General features: G+C 38.8%; 1 protein-coding gene and 2 non-coding genes across 3 annotated transcripts; 1 reads left to right on the top strand and 2 right to left on the bottom strand.

Annotated features, from left to right (window-relative positions):
• Window position 1: 1 nt before the first annotated feature.
• On the bottom strand, window positions 2–120 carry LOC146683314 (5S ribosomal RNA). The gene has a single exon (XR_014917774.1). It is a non-coding gene; the product is annotated as a 5S ribosomal RNA (ribosomal RNA).
• Window positions 121–452: 332 nt separating this feature from the next.
• LOC146683313 (5S ribosomal RNA) lies at window positions 453–571 on the top strand. The gene has a single exon (XR_014917773.1). It is a non-coding gene; the product is annotated as a 5S ribosomal RNA (ribosomal RNA).
• An 876-nt stretch (window positions 572–1,447) lies between these two features.
• Window positions 1,448–25,874, bottom strand: ago2 (argonaute RISC catalytic component 2). The gene is made up of 20 exons (XM_085445087.1): window positions 25,644–25,874; window positions 24,426–24,473; window positions 20,233–20,413; window positions 20,025–20,145; window positions 19,716–19,897; window positions 19,481–19,617; window positions 19,253–19,387; window positions 17,824–17,911; window positions 17,355–17,502; window positions 17,144–17,263; window positions 15,401–15,523; window positions 15,153–15,286; window positions 14,385–14,569; window positions 13,335–13,494; window positions 13,126–13,216; window positions 12,516–12,710; window positions 12,185–12,319; window positions 11,246–11,347; window positions 10,925–11,124; window positions 1,448–10,839 (listed from the first exon to the last, which is right to left on the bottom strand). The coding sequence occupies exons 1-20, from the start codon at window positions 25,660–25,662 to the stop codon at window positions 10,731–10,733; spliced, it is 2,613 nt and encodes an 870-aa protein (XP_085301213.1). The 5' UTR covers window positions 25,663–25,874; the 3' UTR covers window positions 1,448–10,730.
• Between the last annotated feature and the right edge of the window lie 2 nt (window positions 25,875–25,876).

Here is a 25,876-nt window from a genome sequence, read left to right as displayed (position 1 = left end):
GAGCTTACAGCACCTGGTATTCCCAGGCGGTCTCCCATCCAAGTACTGACCAGGCCCGACCCTGCTTAGCTTCCGAGATCAGACGAGATCGGGCGTGTTCAGGGTGGTATGGCCGTAAGCGAAAGAAGTGCACACAAACTGACCTTTTATACATGCCAAATACCACTTTTTTCGCCAATTAAGATTCTGAACACGTTTTCCATCCAATGATGAAACATTTATTCCTACGGTAAACTTTTCACTTCAGCATAGAAAGCTGTTTAGAGTAACACGTCACTGATCTTAGATCGGAATAGCGTGCAGTTGGCTCTTAAAATCACCGCATTTATTTAAGTAACAAAACAAACTGTTTGGAGACGATCTGCAAGACAAAAGTCTGAGAAGTGCTCCTGAAGCATTAATAAAAGGGGTGTTTGGCATGTATAAAAGGTCAGTTTGTGTGCACTTCTTTCGCTTACGGCCATACCACCCTGAACACGCCCGATCTCGTCTGATCTCGGAAGCTAAGCAGGGTCGGGCCTGGTCAGTACTTGGATGGGAGACCGCCTGGGAATACCAGGTGCTGTAAGCTTTTTCACTTACACAAACTGCAGGGGGCGCTGCTCGTCTTCAGTGGACATGTGGAGCATTTTGCTTCCTGGTCAATCGTTGAAGTTCAAGGCCCTTTAAAATGTATATTCTTTACATTCAATCTTTTTAATATAAACCATAAAATATTTATGTGAAAAATTCTGTTATCTTCATTTTTCTTGCCTTGAGTTTTAAGTTGATATTTAGGGTTCATTTCCACTGGTTTTCTTAGGACTCAAATATGACAGGGGCGGGTGTTATGTGGGCCAGATGTGGCCCCAATTGTTACACCATCTGGCCCATAGATATTGGAGGCCGAGTAGAGGCAGCCAGACTCAAAATGAGTCAGTGCCAGAAGAGCAATGCAGATACGGAGCATGATAGGGCCACACATTCATGGCCCCCTACTTATTGTGCACTTAAAAAACAAAAACAACAAAACAAACAAACAAACAAACAAAAACAAGGCAGCCAGTTTAGATTCACACAGTTGACCTCATGCAAGAACCACCTGGAAAGGGATTTATTCTTAGAGTATGAATAAAGATGTTCCATTCATTGGTTTTATTTATTATTTGGAGTGGTCCTTTCTTTTAATGCATATTGTGCTTTGATACTTTAATTAAATTAAGTAAATAAAACAATCCTGACTCAGCTGATGTGATATTTTTTGTTGTGTTGCTTGTTCTACTGGCACATAATCATCTTCACAGACAGTGTTGATAGTGTAGTCATCTTGTTTCAGTCTACAGGTATCTGAATCAGGCCTTCTCCCCTCTGATGTGAACTTCTACTTCCTCTCTGGTAACAGTTCAGCAAAACTGGACAGGATATGAAAATACAGGAATGAAAACATCAAGTGACAACGCAGCAGAAAACCTTTTTCAAACATTTTTATTAATTAATGCAATTTACAGTCAAGCCAAAGAGCGAACTATATTAAGTGATACGTATTCACATTATGTCCTAACAGGGTTTACAGCATATCTTGTGTTCTGTAAGCATAATTGTTACAAAAAGAAAAAAAAAAAGAAAACGTATAAGAGAAATCAAAGCTTACAATAACAAGAACAAGGAGCTTAGCAGTGGATTTGAAACATATGAAATGAGCAAAAGACCCTCACCAGAACAGGAATGACAGCAAATTCAGTTTTGGCATGTTGTGGTTTAAATAAGGGAGTAAAAGAGATAGAGAAACTAAAATATATGCAAAATATAAGTGAGCTCAAAATGACAGGAGGAAAGGGAGGTTTGAATTCACGCGGCTTTGCAGGGCTACCTCTGCCAAGAGACTTTGGTCACTTTGCTTCTCTGTCATGGCTTATAATTATAAGAAAGAAAAGAAAAAAAGGAGTGTCCTGGTATTAGTTCTGAGTTAATTTTGTATCAATTTTGATTATCTTCTGTCAGAAAACAACAACAAAAAAGTTTTGTAGTCAACTGCAACTCCAGGACAGACTGTACATTCTCAGGAGGTAGATAACATGAAGTCTTAAAAGAAAGCGTGTCTAAATTGGAATCGAGCTCTTTGTCAAGTCTGTGAAACTGTAGTGCATAATTTGTTTAAGGCCAAATAGGAACCTCACTTGTAGATCTAAGGCTATTTTAAGACAAAGGGTGTCAGGGTGGAGGAGGGAAGTGCACGGGATGGGATGGAGGGGTGGAGGACAGGGTGAGCAGATACAGCCCTTACATGTCAGTGCCTGAGTCAACAGTCGCGCTTTACCACAGCTGCTCGGTGCACGTCAACCCTTGGTTAACTGAACCCAATCTCTTTTTTTTTCCTTTTTGGCTACGCACATGCAGGGAAGATGCCAAAAAAAAAAAGGATAAAATAAAATAGAAAAGGACGCAGAAATGAGACGAGGAATATTCTGATTGACATTATGACTTGCATAAATGACACGTTATTTGGCCACATGGTGTAACATGTTACAAGAAGAGCTATCAGCGTGGGCACAGCCTGAAGTGACATTCAAACCTCCCCTAGAGGGGAAAATTATGTTACTGGACAATATGAAGCACACTAAAAGAACAAAACAAAACAAAAAAAAAGGTCAATGCAGCATATATCAGGCTTATGAGGTACTTCATGAATATATAGATATATCAACGTTTTTAGAAAAGCTCCTCCGAGTCATATTATTCCTTATAATTCCTATTGATAGCGTAAAATACCTCGTCAGTTTTATTCTTATTATCAGCCCAATCTCAGATGGGCCTCCTTTTTTTTTTTTTTCTTTTTCTTGAGACCGCTTTGAAAGTGCAAAACACAAATACTGATCGTTCTATGCAGCATCTACACACGAGGTTGCATGGTAGTTAAAACTTTTTTTTCTTTTTTACTTTTTATGCGGCATGACAGATTTTAGTCAAAACTTTATTTTGAAAGGACTCACAAAACCCGAGAGAGAGAGAGAGATCCGACAAAAGGCTACGACCTGTACTCAACAACCACACACGACCTCGCGTGTGCCTTCCGTCAGATTTCAATTCTTTTTCTTTGTGTGAAGTGTATTCAGATGTGGATTTTCCCTTTGTTAATGAAAAATAATAATAATAATAATAATAATAAAAAATAATGGCATTGAGTGTGGCGAGTACCAGATGGGGAAATCCACTCTGGATTTTATTGCAGTTTGGGTTGAAAAAAATGTAGGCATGTGATAACAGCGTGGCTCTGTTCACTAAGAAGCCTTGATATTTCTAAACTTGCTGGCAAAACAAAAACTGAAAAAGAAGCTGGTTCCATAAATTGAGACTAAGTTTGTCTGATCTCACAGGCATTTGTCTTGCCAACTAAAAGCCTGCCCACAGTGGACAGACTGGTTTAAAAAGAAAAAGAAAAAACACCAACAATCTGCAGCCCACGCTCAGGAAATTTATTGCTGTGCATACATCTTTTCCACAAACCTTCGTCGCCACTACAAACGTCTTTTTAAAATCAACAGGTTTTGCTGGATTATCAACATGTCATGAATTAGCAATTACGATGGCACCTTTTAAAAGATCCAGACATCTTTTATAGTTAGCATTACACGTGAACGAGTCCTAGATTGTGCTTGGCTGTCTTCATCGACTCACATTAAAAACAATGAGACTCCCGATAGTAAAAAAATTTGGTCCGGTAAAATGTAACCAACTAAAGCAACCAACCAGTCCATGCAGGATTACTTATTAAGGGTGAAAACCCCCCAAAACAGACAGTGCTTTGATGTGATATTGGCTTTCATTGGTTTGGTCACTACAATTTCTTCATTTTGTTGTCACTCATAAATTAGGGATAATATTAGCTAGCACCCGACACTGCTCTGAGGTAGTTTTATCCAAGTCAGTAAATAAAAAGCCAAGTCGTTCACAAGACTAAAAATGCTTGGAAAAATACAAATAAAAAATACCCACAAGTCTTGCATGATTGGATTCATATAGTTCAGCTTAATGGTGATGGCTTGGTTAAGTTCTGTAACGGCTCTCCTCAGTCTAGATCTGATTTACTACGTCATCCAGCCTAACCCTGAATAGCCACCTGGATGCAGATGTGTCACCTGTCAATGCCACAGCTGCCAGATTACTGTGTGCTTTTCTGCACCCTGCTGGTTGCCAGAGGAGCTTAGAAGTTCACTTGTGAATGCACAGAAATAGCTATATTCAATTAGAATTTATAGACAAGAAATTAGGATAAAATGGCATCCAGCAGGCAATGATTTAAAAAAGTGCAGTTCGAGCATACCAAACCATCTACTTGACATTAAAATATTCCGTGGATAAAGAAAATTCAAGTGCTAACAAAATGACTGGGATTGATCCTTTTATGATCAAGACATTTTCCTGGCCATTTTTCCACTAGATGTTTAATTAGAAACAAAGTAGTACGGCCAACACTGTAATCTTGCATTCCCGTTTCTTTGGCTTCAGTCACACAGGTCTAGAGAGTGGTTGGCGATCCCTGGAAACCTCAAGTGGCCAGGGAACAATGTTTATTCCTAACTAGTTGTTAAGTGGTTGCTGGAAGTTCCTGGCTGTCACCAAAACCTTTCTAGTGAATAGTTTGGTTGCCTATATTTTGCATGGAACATTCCAACTTGTCTGCAAACACTTGCCAATTAACCACTGAGTAGTAGTGAAACTGTGAAAAGTGCAATGCAAAACAAAAACTGTCATAGTAAAAGTGAAATTTTAGCTGAAACCAACACGTTTTAAAAGTCACATCTTTTGCTTTGATGGCAAACCAGCACCATTTCCAGTTTGTGTCGCACTTTTCACAGTTTCACTACTGCTTGGTGGTGGTTGCTAAGTGTTTGCAGACAAGTTGGCATCTCCCATGCAAACTAGAAGCGACCATGGAAATGTGCTAGCAACCAAAACAAGGAGAATTTTGGCTTAGCGCTGTATACCCCTTTGCAGCCAACTTGACCTAGTGACCGCAAAAAACAAAACAAAAAACAAAGAAAAAGAAACTTCCAGCAACCACATTGAAAAATGGTTGCCAGGCAGTCCCCAACTGGTCTCTAGGCCTGTGTGACTGATGTCTTAAACACATCCAAGGTAAAGTGAATGAAACAGCTGCATCCAATGGAATTGAACAGGTCTTTCCTTATTGGTACACCACTGGAATTTATACTAATTGTTGACACTTGTAGCTAAAACAAGAATACAGGCAAACTTTATGGATACCAAACGGGCAGCAAATGGTTACAGATAATTGAGTGGACATTGGCATAACTGTCAGAGACAAAAAGTGATGCTTATTTAGAAAAAAAAAAATCTATGTCACACAGGAACGGGATGTTATGTATATGCCATGTATATATAGGTCAGTTATAGATCTAAAAAAAAAAACAACAACTAAAAAACTAAACAAAACAAAAAACCCAGCTGTGTAGCAATACAAATGAAAAAAGGAACAGAAGTAACACTTAAAACAAAAAGCTTCTCTGCATTTATGTGGCACTGCACTAATTAATGTAATAATTCAGGGAGGATTTTACAAGACAGCTCTGTAGGGGCTGGACAGGAATACGAGACCCGAGGGCTTAAGCATACGTTTAAAATCGAACAGCAAATGAGATCACACACCTACGCAAACCACCTAATATACACACAAAGCGCTTATGTTTTAGCACCTCACACAAGTATGATGCCAGGACTCAAAGGATGGCTACTCTTTGCACCAGTGTGAAACATATGTCTCCTAAAAGTACAGTAGCCAACATCCAGAGAAAGACAGCACAACTGTGAAATTACTACTTTCATTTCATATCAGAAAGAATAAAAATAAAAAGATTATATGGTCTGTGACATGAGCAATATTTAAATGACTGAGAAGAAGAAAACAATACTTTCTGGAATTAATAAAGCCTATAAATAAAGAGAAGAAAACAGAAAGAAAAGGCTGTACATAAGATGCAAAGATGAGTATAAATGTACTGGATGGATAGCCTATACAACATTACAAACCACGCAGGTTCTAATTACATTCATTTTTAATATATGGAGCTAGGAAAATAGGATCTACTCTACAAGAGATCTCTTTATAACAGCAAGATTTTCTCCACAAGAGACAGATAAGCGACAGAAAGAGGAGACATTACTATACAGAGGGTAATGGTATGGAATTAATTCATGTAAGGGGACTGCTTCATTAGAAAGCCGGCTTTAATTTTGTACTCCATGACCATTAAAAAAAATGAAAATAAATTAAAAAGAATACTATTAATAAAAACAAACAAACAAAAACGCAAAGGCTGATGGTTACCATTTGGAGAAATGTTATCATTACCTCTTAAAAACTAAAGAAAATTATGAGAAAATAATTTGCTGATTAAAATAGCTTATGATATGCCATTTAGTTTACGAAAAAGCTATTTCTAAAACTTGCTTTATCCGCGTTTTGGCCACTCCAAAAGATAATGGGAAAACAGCCAAAGTGAGGTGAATGTGTGCATTTAATTGCCTTGTTTGAGAATGTTTTTAGGGGCAGCACTACAGCTGTTCTGAAAGCCTCACTGCTCCACTTTACTTGAAAAGCATTGCCACATTCATCCAGGCTACAAGTATTGGTCTGTTAAACATTCTTGACTGAGCTCATACTGTATTTCATTGTTCTTGTAACAGTCACAATAAAGTATTCTGTTCTATTGTGACGAAGATGATTTATGTGAAAAAGGAAAAGCCTCTTCTGAGTTGTGATATGTGTAGTTTGTAGCGATTTTAGAGAAAAAGAGGCCTTACTAAGAACAACTTAATGTGCACATGGCTGTCACAGCCGTGTCAAACCTTAATACTCAAACACTGTGGCATTGATGAGCCGGCTACAAACCCCCCGCAAATCTCCTGCCTATGATTGGCGACACTTGTTGACTGTGCATCTTTTATTTTGAAAAGCCACCAAAATCCAAAAATCCAGGCTGCCAGCCTGCCCCCTGATAAACACTCTCAATACATGACTAGCTCTAAGTCCTTTGTTTAGTGCAAAGAAAAACAAAACAAAACACACTGTCGAATATTGTTTGTTAAGTATAGGGAGAAAAAAGCCATTTTGACCAGGTTTTATAAGGTGCTGGTGTAGGTAATGTAAAACGTAAAGAAGCGGAAACAAGTTCAAAGTCATCTCTTAAAAAACATAGACAGCTTAAAGTTACAAGCCAGTCAGTTTCTGATGTTTGTGCTGTTACAGGAAACAATGATTCAATCTGTCAACAATACATGACGGTTAACTTCTAGAGAATGACTTCCAACTATTACACTATATTCCGACGTGTCCCTTTGAGGAACAGTCTAAGAACTGAACATTCGAGTAAGTGAAGATAGCTGTGGTCGCGTTACAAAGGCCTGCAATCACACAGGAACAAAGACATTCACATTTCCAAGTACAGAGCCAAAGATGGGGTTCTCCTGATTAATTCATCTGTTCTGATCCACCTACTCTGACCGAGACGACTGGATCAAAACAAACCTAAAGCTTAAATAAGGACTTAAATGCATGATTGTACATAGAAATAAATGCTCTGGGGTGAAATTTGACATAAATCTTCGGCTGTGTCATTTTCATACAGATATCAACAAGTACTATGTGATAGTTTTCAGGCTCTATCAATCTATCCGTGGGCAGTCTTTTCTAGATTACTTCCCTAGTCTGACACACAGCACCAACTGGGTACATTTACTTTGTACCTTCTACTTTTGAATAATGAAATAAAATTATCAGACCAAATATGGGTGACATACTTGATGGCATACTGCTCAACTGAAAAGCAAAGGAGTTATTATTCAATATAGAAATAAAATAAAAAAAAATGCTGCTTCTTATTGGTGCATAGAATAAAAGGAAAGAAAGCAGGGAAATCTGTGTGTAGGTACAAACACAGTTCAGGAATTTGGTCGTACAGCTCAACACTCAAAACACACATTCTCTCATCAGTCTGAGCAAAACTATGAGGGTGAAAAATTAAAAAAGTTAAAAAATAAATCGCTTAACCACAAACTGAGAAAGCACGTTCACCATCAAGCACAGCAAACGTTTAAAACCTATTCTGTCAAGATGCAAGACTCAAACAGCGCCAATTAGATAGATTGCAGGGGTAATTATACAGAAATGGCCAGCAGTGTGATGTTACCATAACACTTAAAACAGGTAACAAGAGGTAGTACACACGGCCATTTCCACACAATTACGCCGGCGTCACGCAAAACGGCCGAGCCTCTCGCTTCAATTGATTATCTATAAAAGTCACACCATTGCTATCAAAAGTGCATCCAAATTTACATGTTGTGAGACCAGCACCGATAAGAACAATATTGACATCATAACAGTAAATATCAAGTACAGAATTTTCAGAATGCCCCACAAACACAGTCAGTCGGATTTCTAGTTGCTTTTACAGGTCATGAGTACAAAGGGAACCATAGAGAGGTCATCAAAGGGAGAGAAAAGATCCAAAACATTATGATGCTTACTTGTTTTTTAGCATGCAACTACGGAGACTTGTGGACCAGTCCAGTGAGGATTTAAGGTGTTTTACAGTGAAAACATCTAGCACCTAGAATCGAGATGTCCTTTTGTGCTTTCATATAATTATATATTTCTTTTTTTAATATTCATCATGTAAAAGTTCATAATCTTGTTTGGCTAGGAAAGACTGTGTGTTACAAAGGATCCACCCAATTTATAGGCTATAAAATCTACAATGTTACAAATGACCACATAAATACTTCATCCTATTAGAAAGGTATGAAGACGTTGATAAGCACTAAGAAACGCTACTAAATGCAATATGCTAAAAACAACATAAAAAGCCCTGATTATCTACCTCTAGAAATGACTCCAATTCATGTGAGATACCCACTGCTAAATCTCTTGGTTAAAAATGATGCATAGTTAGAAAAGATAAACTACTCGCCTCCACTCAAGACTATGTCAACATTCGCCTGCTTATAGCATTAGTAAAACTTAGGTGGGATATTATTATATAATAATGTTATTAGTAAGACATGACAGTCTTAAAAGGCCATATATTTGCATTTATCTGCATACAAAGACAATATTAATTTAGACAATTTTTTTAACACGTGGGCCAGTTTTTTAAAAAAGAAAAAAAAACAACTATAATCTTTCAGCAGCTTCCACTGAAGGCTTATTCAAAATATACCTTATTACCAACATTACTAAATAGTATAAAGTCTCACAAAAAAGTCATTTGCATAAAACCCAAGCTTTTGTGCGATGACAGCCCCTAGTTCTTGGAGCAAACACTACGTTAAAGAGGTTTTAAGGAATTTCAATCAGTTAAACTCTAAAATGTTGCAGCTTTGACTCCACTGTACCGAATGCCTGGTTACCGACAAGCCACACAAATGACACAGCAGAATACACGATCCTGTGTTATATACATTAAAAAAATAGAAGTAGGGTTGATGTGTATAAAGGGAGAAATAAACAATCATCACAAATGCCTAAAATGTCTAAAACATGAGCCAGCTACATGCATATCCATTGGAGAAGTTATTCAAATTTTAAAAAGTCTGTAAGAACAGATGGGAATCACACAGATTTTAACATGTTCCCCACTATGGTGACTTCCTAATCAAGTGTCTTTTGTCAACATGGCTCAGAATACATTAGAAATGTGTCCTTACTGGGAACCAGTCCCAATATATTACATCTCAGGTCACTGGTTTGTCAGTTCAGACTTAACAGTGGGGCAAAGGAGGAAAAAAAAATGTTTGTCCCCCCCCCAAATTTCTAAATACAAAAAGAGCTTCATTAAAAAAAAATAAATTAAAAAGTGTAGATTCAGGGGTTAAACAAATCTGATGTCAAGATCATTAACTGTCAACAGAGTTGCCATAATAAGATCATCAGTGTCAAGAGGACAAATACTGGAAGAAAAATTCATTGTTTTACATAGAAGTGGCAAAAAAAAAAGAAAAAAGAAAGAAGATACTCTTAAATGGCACTTTTCATCACATAGTGCCCTATGTGGGGGAAAACAAACACAAACAACCCTCAATATATATATATATATATATATATATATATATAAGTACTTTTGTCCTGATTGAAGCGCTCATCCTGGTCAGTGCACTTTGCTTTGATAGGCTGATAAATAATGTCTGTGGGGAGGACTAAATCATTAGGCATATAACAGTTAATGGACCCCCACATCTTTTGATTTTTGCCTTCTCCCTTCAAGCACCAAGAGCCTAATAACAAAACAAAAGGAGAAGGAGGGCGACTGGCTTCTTCGAAATGTGAAACCACCCCACTGTATACTGTTTCCGCCTGCTAGTAAAAAAAAAAAGAAAGAAAGAAAATTCTTCTATTAACATACAAACTCTGCCTTGTCTTTTCATAATTTTCACCCTTTTTTTAAACAGATAACAAGTACAAATACAACTAATGCACGACATGTAAATAAAGCCTCTTCCAGCTCAATCCTCAAGAAAGAATGACTCTTTTGCATGTTACAGTCTAATTGCTGGAATGGTTTTGGTGGGTTTAAGTACAATTGTAGACATTTGGGTTACTGACATGTTTGTCTGGTAGGGAGATCACAATGTGAAACCACTGTAATGTTATCTACAGCTGACAGTGAGACAGCGGAGGGTAGTGCGTTCCATCAGTGATGTCTCACCCACGCCTTCCTGGGAGTTGGGTGCTCTCAGGCAAAGTACATGGTGCGCAAGGTGTCCTGGTGGACCTGAACAGCTTTGGCCAAGGCCTGGTGGTCACGCCCATTGCTTTGACCTGATGTGTGACTGCCCTCGGCACTGAAAGAGAAAAAAGTTGCAGAACTGTCAGTTTTTCCAACAAGGAGACAAACATCTGCAAACTAAGAGATTTTAATTTCTTCACCTGTCATGCTCTTTGTCCACCAAGTGATAGCGAGCCCGGAAAGCCACCAAATGGGCATAGTAAGCTGGTGCTGGGATGGACACTGACCGGGTGCAGCGCACATAAGTGTGACAAAGCTGGTAGGTAAGGACCTGCAGTTCATCTGATGAGAAGTGGTTGTCGTCCCAGAGCACGTGATAGTGAGACGGCCTGCTGGTTCCCTGTCCGGAAGTAAAGCAGATGTCAGGTATAATGGGTTGTTTTTAACTCACAATCTGCTTTCATTAGAAAACACAGTGGAAGACGCCTTTATCAATACATCTTATCCAACTTGACTTTTACCTGAATGCCAGCATGACTGCAAAGGTAGAAGTCAAACTCTGATGGGTGAGTTATTTTGGTGTCCACTGTGGTGCCTGCCGGAATGTTGCCGCTCTTCCCAACCTATAAAAAAAATATCCATGGAAATGTCTGTGAAGGTTCTCAGTCATCCAGGTCATTGTAGTCAAAGGAGCTTGCCTTTCTTTGCAAGCTCCTTTGACATCCATGGAAATGCTTGTTAAGCTGGAATTGCTTAAGTGCACTCTGACCCAACAAGCCTACATTACTTTGAAACCTCCCAAGCTGGTGAATATAAAAGAAAAAGCACGCACGCACACACACACGCACGCACGCACACACATACATACATACATACAAGAGTTTGCCAAATTTCTCAACTATGAAAATATCCAAACCATGAAACACAACAAGAAAATCCCCACAGTGACTAAAGAAAAGAAAAACAACAAGAATAGAGTTGCAGCACGATAGGAGATAAAGTCAAAGGTGCCACACTCTACTTGCAGCCACCACAAAGGTTTAGATCACCTCTATTTTTATGCCTGGATCATGGAACATACAGGAGCATCTGGTTGGTTGGCTTTAGAGCTCTAACCTGATTATGATAAAGCAAGAGTTCAGCTAATTAATGTACCGCCAGTCCATTTAAAACCTTGAAGGATCATAAACATTTTAATAGACAAGAAGTTAGTGTGTCAAGGTGTTTTATTATCCCAGTTATTGTTTTTAGTTTTTGTTATAAGACAAGTTGTTGCATTTCATAGTGACTGCATATGATGATGGGATACTTAAAAATCTTTGAAACTTCCTCTGAAGCATTATTAGGGACACTGGTGAGAGCATCTTACATCACTCTATTCCTAAACTTGTATGCACTCAGTTAATAATTGACCCAGATCATTCATAAATTCCCAGCACTAGCAGTGACAGAGTACTAACCCTCTCATTTCTGTCCATACAGAACAGTCTCGTGTGGTGTCTCTTCTGAACAACCACAAAGGTAATACCAGGCTGGTAGTCCTTCTCTAGTTTGATGCAGGCCTCCCGGATTGCCAGCAGCTCATGCTGAAGAACCTGCACGCAACAAAGTCGTAAGATCTTAAAGGTAACCCATAAAACAATATATGTACAACAAAAGCATGATTAACATTTAACAGCAACTTCTGCCAGCTCAATTAATTTCCTACAACAGCACAAGTCCATAAGGAAAATCAATCACTTTTCCTGTTTGTTATAGTTTATTCTGTGTGGTCCTGGATATATGGATCACCTGGTTGAACTGGCCCTCAGAGATGCCATCCCGATAGTAGATGATTCTGGTGGGCTTGAAGCGGGTGGACTTGTAGAACTGGATCAGCAGCTCCCTCACCATGGTAGCCAGGTCCTGAATGATTTCCTGGCGGTGCTGCTGCACCCGTACTGTCGCACAGTACCGGCTGGGATGGGCATCCATGCTACCAACCACCTAAAATGAAAAGAAGGAATGACCAAAAACAGGTATGACCACATTAAAAAGGATTTACTGAAAATGACAAATGATAGTGATAGATGCTTCATCCTTTTGATGTCCCGTCCCACATAGTTTTTTACAATGAAAACAAACAAGCAAAAAAACAAAAAAAACAAAAACAAAAACATGACAGACAACTGGACTTTCTCAGTCTATCACATTTTGATGACACTTTGATTAGGATGAGCTTGGAGGTCAAACAGTTTTCTTTCTTGTTTTTGAGGCAGTGATGTCACTGTCCTGTTGCATAATATGTGAAGTGTGTGTTTAAGCTAGAACACAGTATCTTGTTACTCTGTGTCAGTCCACACACACACACACAAAAATATAACATATTGTGAAGGGTAGGTCGTAATGTGTTGTTGCTTACTGCAGCGATAGAGGGCTTTTTTCCATCTCCTGCAGGTGGATGTGTCACATCTGCACCAAGGAAGATCACTGGCTGCTGAAACACCACCGGCCTAGAACAGTAGATGTACATAAAAAAGTTTAACACAATGGCATAGCTTTCATGTGTTGAAAAAATATAAAAGCAACTCATTAGTTTCATGATAAGAATTCACCAGAATTTCCACTAACCTGCCCTGTGGGAGGAGGATGTTGTTAACACCGCCCAGCTTGACATTAATCTTCAAACACAGGTTGGAAAGAGTTTGAGGCGTCGTCTTTTGAACGTTCTTCACTTGCACGCACTGTGTGGCCATGCCAAGAACCGTGTCCCCAACACGTTTCACCTCAGCTAAAAACACATCAGGACAAGGGGGAGATATAATTTGATCTGCTATAATAAAAAACAAAAATGGAGTGTTGCACAATCTGCCCCAGACGATTTAGTGCACATAAGTAAGCTGACTAAAAGTATTTTCTACGTAAAGGATAAATGTCTGTTTTATTTATTTATGCACAAATGACTTAAAATAACTAACTTGAAGCTCAAAAATGAAGCGGAGTATATAACTTTTTCTGTAATTTCTTGTGGTTTACTTCTAAAGCAGATACAGAAGCAGTAAAACTTGTTGAGCAGGCAATAGCGCAGCAGCATGTTCAGATACACTAGAAGTGGGGAGTCGTCTTTGAAGTTGCAGCAGAATGCGGTTGGAGTGGTAGGGACTAATTAAAGACCCCCTTCAGGTTCAAGGAGAGTTATAAATAACATGAATAAAACTGTTCCCTGATTTCTGTTCTTTATAAAAGGTTAATGCTTCAGTTATTAATAAGAGTTTAATTATCAAAATGAGATACTTTTGTACAAGTACATGATGCCTAACTTTACCCAAACTCAATCACTTTAACCAACTCTCATTCTCTACAAAGCAGGCTTATACTTTTCACATCTGTTTGTGATGTCACAACTTTAACCACTTAACCTAGATTTAAAGGGAACTCAGAGAAACTCTGAAAACAGCCCTTGAGTGTCAAATTGTTTTACAGAGCTAAATGCAAGCATCCAGGCGAAGCAACAATGACCATACTTGTTTCTGAGTGAAGAGCCACACCAGCGGCTTTTAAAATGGTAAATTTAAACTGCACCTGGCTGGAGAAGCCACAGTGTTTGTTTGTTTGGAAACAATCAAACAAAAATAAATTTCTCAGACAAAATAAATACCATAGTAAAAGAAGATCCCTCACCATAAACGGGTGTCTTCCCTGGTAGGATCACTACCACCAGTTGGAGGCCCTGGTAGGTGTATTTGAGGTGCCTGAACATGGGCTCGACGCTGTCAGCTCCCTGGGCATATTTACAAAAGCAAGGTTGACCTTGGATAGGCATTCCTGCATCTCGAGAGATCTTCCTCAGCTGATCTGTGAAAGCTCTGACAGGTGGAGATCTTGTTAATTTAAAGATAAACGGGTTAAGACACAGTCCTAGTTTAGGTTAGATGACATTTGAGAGCTGCCTGCCTGCCTTAGATACATTGTATGAAGTTTTCAAATTATCCCATTGGACTGCTTTTCCTAACATTTATTTTTAAATTACAGTGAAAGTTTGGTTTTCCAGACTTCAATTAAAAAGGAGCTGGTCAGTCTTGGTGAGTGCCATGAAAAGTCAGGACATACTGACTTGCTTAAATACAAAAATAACATGAATGCCGTAAACAAAGCCTGGCTTACACACTGTAAATACACAGCACAGCTGTATGTAGTTGGCACGTGCTTTTACACAGAACTATATTTGCACAGTAAACTTGGTCAACATTTAACAGAAAAAACAAAAAGGACTGTGTGACTGTGTTTACGCACTTCTGTACAGGACCTACGCTCTGCTTTACAACTTTTTAAACACACCCGGCACCATAAGCCTTAAGCTGTCTACTATCAAACAATAACACGCACACACGATGGCATGACATACATCTGCATATGATAGATAACATACGTTCAATGTATCGCGCTTACTTAAGTAGGAGTTCGGTGCACTGTCTCTGTGGCGCAAAGCAGGCAATGGCCCACACTTTGATCTCAATACCAGTGTGGAACTGCTTGTTCCTCATGTCCCACACTCCCTGGATTGGTGTGGCTATTGCTTTGTTCTGCAAATTGCAATGAGAGCAACATCATAAGTGCTAATCACACCATCCACGATGAAGTTACTTGAATAAAAACGAATAAAGTAATTCATGCATTAAAAGCACATTAACACATACCCTGCCTCCATACAGTATGGAAGGAGCTTGTAGGACACGGCCATTCACTTCCGTCATCTCATCCCGAACCATCACTCCGAACTCACGAACGTAAGGGTCAGCGTTGAAGTTGGCACTCCTCATCTGAATAAACACACACACACACTCATTAGCATAATACAGCAAACTTTAAGATTTTAGTCAAGTTATTTATTTTCTTTTATTCATGTTTATTCATTTCATATTAAAGGTAATCTGTATTGTTATTAATGATAATCATAATATTATGTAGGGCTGCTCGATTATGGCAAAAATGATAATCACGATTATTTTCACTGAAATTGAGATCACGATTATTTGACGATATTTATTTAACCCTTTAAGACCTACCATAGAACCAAGTCCACCAGAGCTTATATATATATATATTTTTTTACATGCTGTAGTGCCATTTGTGGGAGCATTTCAAGTTGCTATACATCAATACAACTGTTATAGCCCATATTTTAATAATATGTATGCATTAAGTCCATAGTAATTACATAAATTGCAAAAAAGTGCAATAAACTACAAAAAAAATTGAAAATCGCTTTTGTTTTGTTTACATATATTTCTACTTGGAGAAATTTAAGAGGCTTATCCCTCAAAACTTTAAATACAATAAAGTTGCAAAAAAATAGTTTCCCACCACAGGAAATTTATTTTGAGTGTCTTCATAGTTTTATTTTGGAGATACACCAATTTTTATATACTGCAGGAAAAACAAAAAACAATCCTATGATGCAAATTTGCAAAGAAAACAGCATGTGCATCATTTCACTGTGGGAAGGGTTACGAACAGCTGATAGGAACGGCAAAGCGTGTTTCTGGAATATTATGTTTTTGTTCCTGCAAGCGCTTTTTATGCAATTTTTGCAAAGCTATATGTGGAACGAAACCGTGACCGAGGACAAGCTGATGGCATCAGATGTAAGTACAACTCCTCCGGTTTCATATGCAAAACAAATTATTGCGCTAGCTTACACGGTTCAGGTTCTACAGGGATTTAAAAATAGTTACGCAAAACGGAGCGTGCTGCTCTGACCGGCTTTAAAGGGTTAACAATAACTTTAAAAAAATAATGTAAAATGGTGTGCAACACCACTGAAGTTTTTTTTTTTTTTTTAAACTCTCTTTTCAACCAACGGCAGTCACTCTCCAAATAACTTCTGCTTAGCTTTCCGAGCTTCCCTCGGGCCCTCTTAATCAGCGGTCTCCACCCTTTTTTGCGCCACGGACCGGTTTATGCCCGACAATATTTTCACAGACGGCCTTTAAGGTGTCGCGGATAAATGAGGGAGGGGCTACTAATCAGCTCAGTCATTTTTAATGATCGTTGAAAGCCCAGATCGTAATCGTGATTAAAATTCGATTAATTGAGCAGCCCTAATATTATGGACTATGATTGTAAACATTCTATACCAATGAGCAAATTCATCAGCAGTTCACTACAACCATCAATCTCAAAGACTTTTGTTGTCTTTATTAGCAGTCCTTCCAGCACTGGCCTCACTGAACCCATTAATTTTTAAGTTTATCATGTTGGCAGTGCTTGCTATTGGCCTTAGAACTCTGGGCAAACATCAGTGATGAATCACTTGAGTGTAGCCGTTGGCACAATGTAAACATTCTCTGTTTTCCTTCACTTGTTGTTGCAGGAATGGTGTCAAACTTGTGAAAACTTAAGTTTTAAAAACAGTGTCTGTTACAGTTCATATAACTCACCAGTTTACTAATCTCATCCTGACGATCTGGTGCCGATCTGGCTGTGGCACGGATCATAGTGGAGGTCTGATTGTCTGTCAGCTTTTTGATGCAGCGCTGTCCTGCCACTATGTTACACACCTGGGGCGGACACGCGCAAATCATTTAGAAGAACAAAAAAACAAAAATCTCAAGTCACCTAGCTGGTGAACAAGAGGTTGATGATGCTTACCTCTAGAGGCAGGTAGGTATGTTTCTGCTCCTGCCCCACCTGTAAACATGGCAGGTGGGGGTATCGCAGGATGAGCTTGTACTTGTCTTTGAAGTACTGAGCTACTGTGCACTCTATAGTTTGGCCATTCTCCTGTTGCAGAGGGAACCTAAAGATTTCCCAAAAAAAAAAAAAAAAAAAAAGCATTCAACATGTGAAACCTTTTAAATCTACAGTCAGCAGGAATATTCTTAGACCAGTGTTTCCAAATTTGTACTACTTATAATCATGACAAGTCATCTAGACAGAAAGTTTGGTTTTAAATAGTATTTTGCAGTTAATCTAACAGGGCTAAATGCAGTTGTAGGTGATTTTTTTGTTGTTGCTGTTGTAAACCTTTAGCAAACCTGATATTTGAATTTTAAGCATGCTATTTATCTTGTTTTTAAAATTTAATTGAAAAATGATATTTTTAAAAAAGCATTCTTACGTTTGGTGGCTGGCTGGTCTTCTTGTCACGTTGCACACTCTGTACTTCCTCTTCATCTGCCCACAGTGAGTAATCTCAACCTTCAGGCCTGAATAAAGCAATCACAATAAAAGGAAACAAAGGTTGAACATAAACATTTTTGTTAAATAAAATTAAGGGAAAATTCATAACAGCAAACCTAACCAGTCATTTAAATCACCTTCAGCCAACTGAACATGGACACTTTAAAGAAGCTAACAATGGACAAGTAGCTAAAGGCAGCAGCCTTGGTTTGAGCAAAGCAGAAGAGAAGAGAATAATTTTCCTGTTATCTGGTGAAGTTATAAACATACTAGAAAATGATTCAAGTACATTTGTTTGAGCCTGCTTTTTTTGTAAGGTAAACTATGGCTACATTCACACCGCACGCAAAAGCGCATCAAATACGACTTTTTTGACCTTATGCGACCCATATCCGATCATGGTATGACAGTGTGAACAGCACAAATGCGATATTTTCAAATCCGACCTGGGTCACTTTCGTACGTGGTACTGAATCCGATACATATCTGATGTTTTAGAAAGTGATCGCATTAAATCCGTCTTTTACGTCAGTGACACAAGACAGACGCCAATTATCAGCGCTGGAGAAGCGCCCGAGAAGACATCGCGAACGCCTCCTGGCCATCCAGTGTAGATGTTAGTGAAACTGTTGGGAAGACAACGTTGGAGAAACGTGAACATTTTATTTGTACTGTATAATCTGCAGATTCTGACAGAAATCTGCAACTATCCTTTGAAGCACTGCTCCGCTCTAAAACAGCAATAAGAATAATTATTAGGCCATATGTAAATAACAAAATAACTTTATAACTTAAAGCAAAATTGGGAAACGTAAAGTGCAAAACAAGTCTTTATATTAAGGGCCATCAGTGAAACAATACTGTTTGGTCTGGCTCTAAGCAGAGTGCATTGCGTGTGCCATCTTCTTTGGCACATGCGGGTCACTTTGAGGGTTCACACTAGAGCGCGTTTGCTGTCACATTTTATTTGCAGTGCGAACAGGCAGACGAAAAAATTGGATTTGATCAAAAAAAAATTGAATTGAGCATTAAGACCTGCAGTGTAAACGTAGCCTATGTGAGCTAAAAGGTGTTTGGACAGTAACTAATTTCCACTCAAATATTTGCACCTCTTTACTGTAGCAGAATACTTTAATATGTATGCTGTCAGTTATAGTTGCTAAAAAGAAAATCAGCAGCAGGTAACGCTTAGAGAAAAACCAAAATTGGGAAAAAAAAAAACTATTTACAACCTGTATCTGAAGAAAATTGATGAGAAAATAATCTAAAAAAGTATCAGATAAGAATCTGAACTCACAAATAAATGTTTTTTTATACATCAAAGCTCCCAAAATCATTAAAAATATGAGCTCCTACGTTTATCTTACCTTTGATTTCTTTTGTAAATTTCACTCGTTGAGAGTCTGTCAAGGGTTTCTGCTGTTCTTCTATGCTTTTGAAATCCAAGACCTCACACATAAACTCAATTACAGGTTGGGCTTTGTAGAACGCAGTGGCCGAAACTGAAAGTAATTAGACACAGAGTTTCAGCTTATGGAAAAAGCTCAACTTTAGACACATTTTGCATGAGAAATGAATCTTATTGTGAAAATTACCATCGATGTTGAGCATCATTTTCCAAAGGGACGGCCTGACAGACTGGTGGAAACCAAACCACACCTCTCTCCCTCCACCAAGAGGGTTTGAGCATCCCTCTGAAGGAGTGAAGAAAGAGCGTCCCACTGGGGTATACCTGCAGAAGAAAAGCACCAGCAGAAAGCCAACAGTATTATAAAAGGATAAAATAAAGAGTCAAAACTATAACTGACAATGACAGAAATTCTGATGTACCTCATAGAAGGCAAATGTCTCATGACCACATCCAAGGCTTGAATAGTCTCAAAAGGGACGCTGGGTAGCCGTCCTGACAGTGCCTCATGCAGAGCTTGCAGGCTAACGCAGGACACCCACTTGATGGCTACTTTGAAGCTGCGGTCTTTCCCTTCACCAGGAATAGTTACCTCAAGCTCCACCTGTGTGATCAGTTGGGAGGAAATGAAGAGATACAATGCAGTCATATTGCAGAAATACTCATACTTTTTTTGTTTTGTACTCAAAATAGAGCTTTTACTGTTACAGGTTGATGTGTGGAATACATACTTTGTCTCTGCCTATTGGCAAGGGCATGGCAGTGTAAAGGTTCTTCCTTCCATCATACACCGGCTTTCGATCACCAAAGATCTGTGTTTTAAAGTGCTGGACCATGTGCTCCACAATTTCCCTGAAAAGAAAATGAAATGGACAAATTACCAGCAATGCCCCAGGTAATTATCTGCTGAACGATAATGAAATATCAACAAGGATATACCGATTGACCCTCCGGGGGCATTTTTCAGGCTTGATGTCAATGTCATAATGATAGACCTCCAATTTGGGGATTTCCATCTCAAAAAAGTTAGCCTGGAGCTTGATTGTCCTGCCCATGGTGCCAAAGTCTGGCCGTGATGGTGGCTTGAACACATATTCTGGCACTGGGGAAGATGGGGGATCTAAAACATGTGAATCAAATGAAGCAACAAAATAAATGGTAAGAATGGCATCAAAAAGACCTTTAAGACCCAACCAGCAATAAACTGCCTTATAAACAAAGAGTTGTGGTTGCACATGTAAACGAATTGGAGCATGTTTCACTGATCTAAATCAAACGTAAAACAAAAATCTGCTGTTGGTTTGCATTGCAATTAGTGGTGCAACGGATCACAGTTGATCCCTAATCCGAACCGATCCCACTCCACGGTTCGGGACGCACGTGATCTGAAGATTCGAAAAAAGAAGAAAAAAAAGTATGTGTATGGTGCGCGTGGTCGGTCTGTCAAGCGATAGTTATGGCCAGTGCTAGCAGTCCAAGTGGAGGAGCAGAGGAAATTGCGGTATTTAAGCAGTCCTTTCCTGCCCAGTCCGACCGGGCTAAAGCTATTACAAAAGCTATTGGGGTGTTTAGCTGCAGACGGGAGGCCGTATTCCCTTGTGCAAAACAAGGGGTTTAAACTATGATGAACGTGCTTGAGCCACACTATAATATCCTGTTGCGCGTCCACTTTAGTGGCAAGATCGTTCCAAGCATGTATGAGCAGGAAATGTTTAAAGTTATGGCTGAACTGTCCCAGGCATCTTCTGTTGCCCTACTACTACAAATGAGTGGACTTCCAGGGCAACGGAAAGCTACCTGACCATGACAGCTCATTATATCACAGCGGAGTGCGATATAATGAGCGGTATGTATTATTGTAGGGTCTACCTTACAATATAAAGTGCCTTGAGGCGACTGTTTTTGTGATTTGGTGCTTTATAAATAAAACTGAATTGAATTGGGTGGTAGATACAAAGCCCTATACTGCCCTATATTGAACCATAATTTTTTTGTTTTTTAATAATTGCGTGGAATGAGTCTTGAGTTGAATGTTTTTAACAGGCAAAAAATACTTCAATAAGTGAATAAGTAAATGTTAATTTTTTGTCTTTTTTCTTTTTTTGCTGATCTGAAAATTGATCCGATACGTGACTTAAAACCGTGATCCGATCCGAACCGTGAGATTTTTGATCCGTTGCACCACTAATTGGAATACACATAATAATGCCTAATAGTGGGTTAGGGTTAGGAAAGAAACAATTGAAAAAATTCTCAGAGATTAGGCATACATAAGCAGTAATAACAGTGTGCATAATGCAGTATGATCATTTTAATCAAGTGATCAAGATGTACTGTAGGGGTAAATAGGTTTTTTGTTTTGTTTTTAAAGTCAGGAGCATCACGAATGTGCACTAACAATATGACTTACCCATCAGCTCTAACTGGCATCATTTCAAGGATATTATATATGCGCTATTTGGAAAATATTATACTAATATTATAATAAAACAGAATGACTCAATTTATAATTTAAACAACACCACATGGTTTTGCAGCTCCAGGACACTGACTTAATTATCCAAATACACTGAATAATCCTCCGAATGTTTGTAGCTTTGCTTCCATCAATTACACTAGGAAAACTAAAAGTGTCACCTGTTGATAAACAGTATCGTAGTATTTGGACCTCCCCAGCTCCAAATCAGAACCAATCTGTTCTTCCTATGCTAGGGCTGCAGCAAATTCAAGTGTGTGCATCTCAATTGATTCAGCATAAAAGGTTCTGTATAAAACTTCTTCCATCTGGTACAACATGTCAGCTGATTTCAGTACTTTCACAAATGGGTACACACCAAAGCTATGTCCACGTGTGCATGGGATTTTTTTTTAACCCTGGAGAACCCATGGGGTCAAATTTGACCCCATGGGTTCTCCAGGGTTAAACGAGGATTTCCCCCATGAAATATAACAAAGTGACATCAAGCGCTGTGATGAACATGCCTAAGCAACATGTGATGATGTAGCCCTAACTGTACAGGAACGCTGGCCAGTTACATACAATAACACGCTTCACAGTCTGATGTCAAAAAACAAAACCGAGGCATGTTGAGAATGTAAGACAAAATGTCAGTTTTCCTCGTCAACACACAAACACAGAAGCACAGTATCTGTGAATCTTCACCCCTGGAAGCAGCAAAGGCTGCTTTGGGTGATCTGAAACAACGTTTACATGTGGACGAAAGTCCAAAACACACAGAAAAACAAATCTATGTTTACAAAACTGTATGTTTGTGAACAGTGGCTGAGGATGGGGGGCAGTGGAGGGGATCTGGGTGACATCTGATACTTTTGCTACTATTAGCAGCTGCAGGATTCAGTGTTTCAGAGAAGTCAAACAAAATTATAAATAATTTATCTGACATCCGCTAACTCTTCATCACACCATCTCTGACCTAGAACCTGACTCATGTAGGGTTTTGAAGACTGAAGCCAATATTGGGGTATTTTAAACTCAAATATATGACTGGTATTTTCATTCTTTCAAACACACAAAAAATTTGTATGTATATTTATTTATTTGCTAGTTTATGCTTTGCCTGACTCTGCTCAGATCAGCTCCTTCTTTCATTTATGGTGACCCAAACACTGTTGCAGGGAAGCTGCAGAGTACCCACTAGCGGACAAGCTATACACCATCAACATTCAGAACGTGTTTGAAAGGGTGTTTCTCTCGCCTGTTCTGTAACTTATCTGATTTTATAATTGCTGATACTGAAAGTTGGCAAATAGCTAAAATTGGCTGAGCAATCGGTTGGACTCTGCTTTAAACATTTAGCCATCACAAAATCAGCCACTGTAAATTTGTGCCTCATCTGCTAACAATCTGTCTAAAACAGTGATAATGGGTGACTTTTCACAAATGTGTTCAGGCTGTCCTAGAAAAATGAAAAAGCACAAGCTGCAGCTGTCATTTTGAACAAGTTTTAGTCAACAGACCGCACAGTTGTGGATGTAGAGCTCATACGGAGTATAAATACACCACTGAATAAATTCTTCAGAGAACTTCAATTAAAATTTTTTTCAATGTAACTGAAATTACAAAGAAAAAAGACAAAAAAAGGCAACTTGTATAATTTCTTTTTCAAACTTGATTAAAATGCTCAGATTATTTTTCTCATTCATAATTTGACTGTTTTAACTTATCTGCAGTAAGCCTTCTGGGGAATTTAATATTTACTTTTTTAAACAAATTGAGAAAAAAATGTTTCTTCATATTTTTTGATTTCTTTGTTGGAACAAAAATAATAAATAATACAGCTACTTTTCACCTGTGCCTTTATTCACAACAAGTCACCACAGCAGGCAGCTTAACATGTTTGATTTGTCACCTTTTCTTTTTAAATTATGTTTTTGTTTTTTACACTGGATACCCCTTCCTGGCCCATCCCCAAAGGGGTTCTTTTTTTCCAAATCAGTAAACCACTACACTATGTAGCCACACTGACAATAATATACAAGTTGATATAAGAAAAACGTTTTTTAATCTCACATTTGTAATTATTTTGATACAGTAGTTGAATTATTCTTATTAATATTAACAACAACAACATTAACACATGTACCAAATCTACATCAAATCACTATATTATACCCTGAAAGATGATTTTAAATGTTAACATTTTTGCAACTTATTGTAGGAGATGCACACAGCTCTCATTATTGCTGGACAAGCTCGGCAATATCTGCAACTTCAGTTATTTCAGTCAGGACACACTCCATTCCCTTCAGTGCATTATCTTTTAGCTCCAGCGCTGTTCATTCAAACAGAAAACCTTTAATAAAGCCTAGCAATATATGGTGGATTTTAATAAGTGCCCTTTAGTTAAGTGCTCTGCACATAAGCGCACAAAATGAGGTGTACTAGTGCTGACTAGTTGAAGAGAAAAGCATCTTCTGTAGACTCTCACTTACAGAATCAAAATACCTATATGCTTTTTGCTGGATGGTGTCACTATCAGGTCCTGTTGTTTTTCAGATGAGTACATATTGTGATGCTTGAAGGATGTGCGAGAAAAAAATGTTGCCACTTACACTGGACCACTACTAGGGTCAATTTAAAGTGTTAAAGCCCGAATATGGGAAAAGCTTACCAGAGCTTACTGACCCAGTAGAACGAGGTCCCTCAAGCATCTCAGCAGCTACAGAGAACAAAAATAACATGTTATAAATGCTCAAAGATCCGCTCAGTCTGATACACACTGTATTTTAAAATAAAGAGTGACAAATGTGTACACCTAATAACATAGTACAGGCCAGAAACCAAAGATTCCTGCTTAACATAACAAAACCATTTGTTTATGTAGTAAGCAGTAAGAGAGCGCTGCTCATTTATTACACTAGATACATCCCAGCAGGCCTTTCTTATCACTTCCACAGGAGTCTTATCAATAGACACGCAAAAAGTATTGAGCAGCTGGCAATCTAACGGATGAAGCCACCCCTTCCCCCTAGAAATAAACTGCTTCAACACACAGAGTCGTGTTTTGGTTGAACAAAACATCCTCGTTAAAATAACTGCAAGTGGGGAAAAAATTATCCAACATAGTGTTGATGTCGTCTGTACTCTCTTTCATTCCGCCAAAAAAGCCAGCTGACAAAAAACCCGAAACGCACACATGAAATACGCATGTATGCAAATCTACACACACAAACACAGCGTCTGTCTGACTAACGACAGGCGGCTCAGTCGCTTAACTATCACTCTACCTAACGTCAAACTTAATCAGACTTCTCCTATATCGTTTAGTGTCTTAAAGCCGGTGTTACACTGAAAATACGATCCGGTGGCGTTAGTGCGTTTATACAGCTGGTGTATTAATGTGACATATGTAAATGTGGCGATTTCAACTGTCAGGCTAATCGTATCCCAGACTGGTGATGAGATTAGGTCGGCCTCGAAATATTGCTTCAACTAGTGTGTTTAGCGCTTCAGTTCGAGAAAATGAATGATATGCGTTTACGTTCGTGTGATTTGTTAAGAAAACATAAGCCAGCCAACCCCCACTTGGTGAAAGTGCAGTGAGTTAACTAAAAACAAGTTCGGGAAACCAGGTGCCGTTGAAGCTAGCGTGGCTAGCGGCAGCTTGTTGTTGGAAGCTAGCTAAGCTTGCCTCTAGTACTAAAACACTTAAAACTGGGACGACACGTTCCTCGTCAAAGCCGTTGTTGAGTTTTATCGTAACGAGTTGGGTGAAGCCGGAACATAGCAAGCACTTCATCGATGCAGCACAGAAAAATGCCGCTCCGTTATCGTCAGTTTTCTTTGGCCGCATCACGTAGCCGATGCTAACGTTAGCCGCAGCACTTACCTCCAGCAGAGGAATACATTTTGTCGACTTTTTTTAAGCGTGTGTCGTGGACGCACAAACACTCCACTTAGTTTTTCGCAGAATTCCACCAAAACTCATCCGTAGTCGAAGTGTATTTATATGTCCAAGTGCAAGGAAGGAAACTCGGTTCTAAAAACAGATATTTAGTTAGCCAAGTGGTAAATATTTGAAGTCTCTCATCCTCGGCTCGGCCCCATCCCCCCAACACGCAA

Source organism: Copadichromis virginalis, linkage group LG22, assembly GCF_057382275.1.
Source record: "Copadichromis virginalis isolate Kocher_CV1m ecotype Utaka linkage group LG22, C_Virginalis_male_GT1.1, whole genome shotgun sequence".
In the NCBI taxonomy this organism is placed as follows: domain Eukaryota; kingdom Metazoa; phylum Chordata; class Actinopteri; order Cichliformes; family Cichlidae; genus Copadichromis; species Copadichromis virginalis.
This window is presented reverse-complemented; position numbering and strand designations above follow the sequence as displayed.

Excerpts from the sequence above, each read along its gene's own strand:
- ago2 (XM_085445087.1), bottom strand. Across the intron at positions 19,388-19,480 it reads AATGATGCTCAACATCGATG|TTTCGGCCACTGCGTTCTAC; the intron begins GTAATTTTCACA and ends AATTACTTTCAG. Across the intron at positions 12,711-13,125 it reads AAAAGCCCTCTATCGCTGCA|GTGGTTGGTAGCATGGATGC; the intron begins GTAAGCAACAAC and ends TTTTCATTTTAG.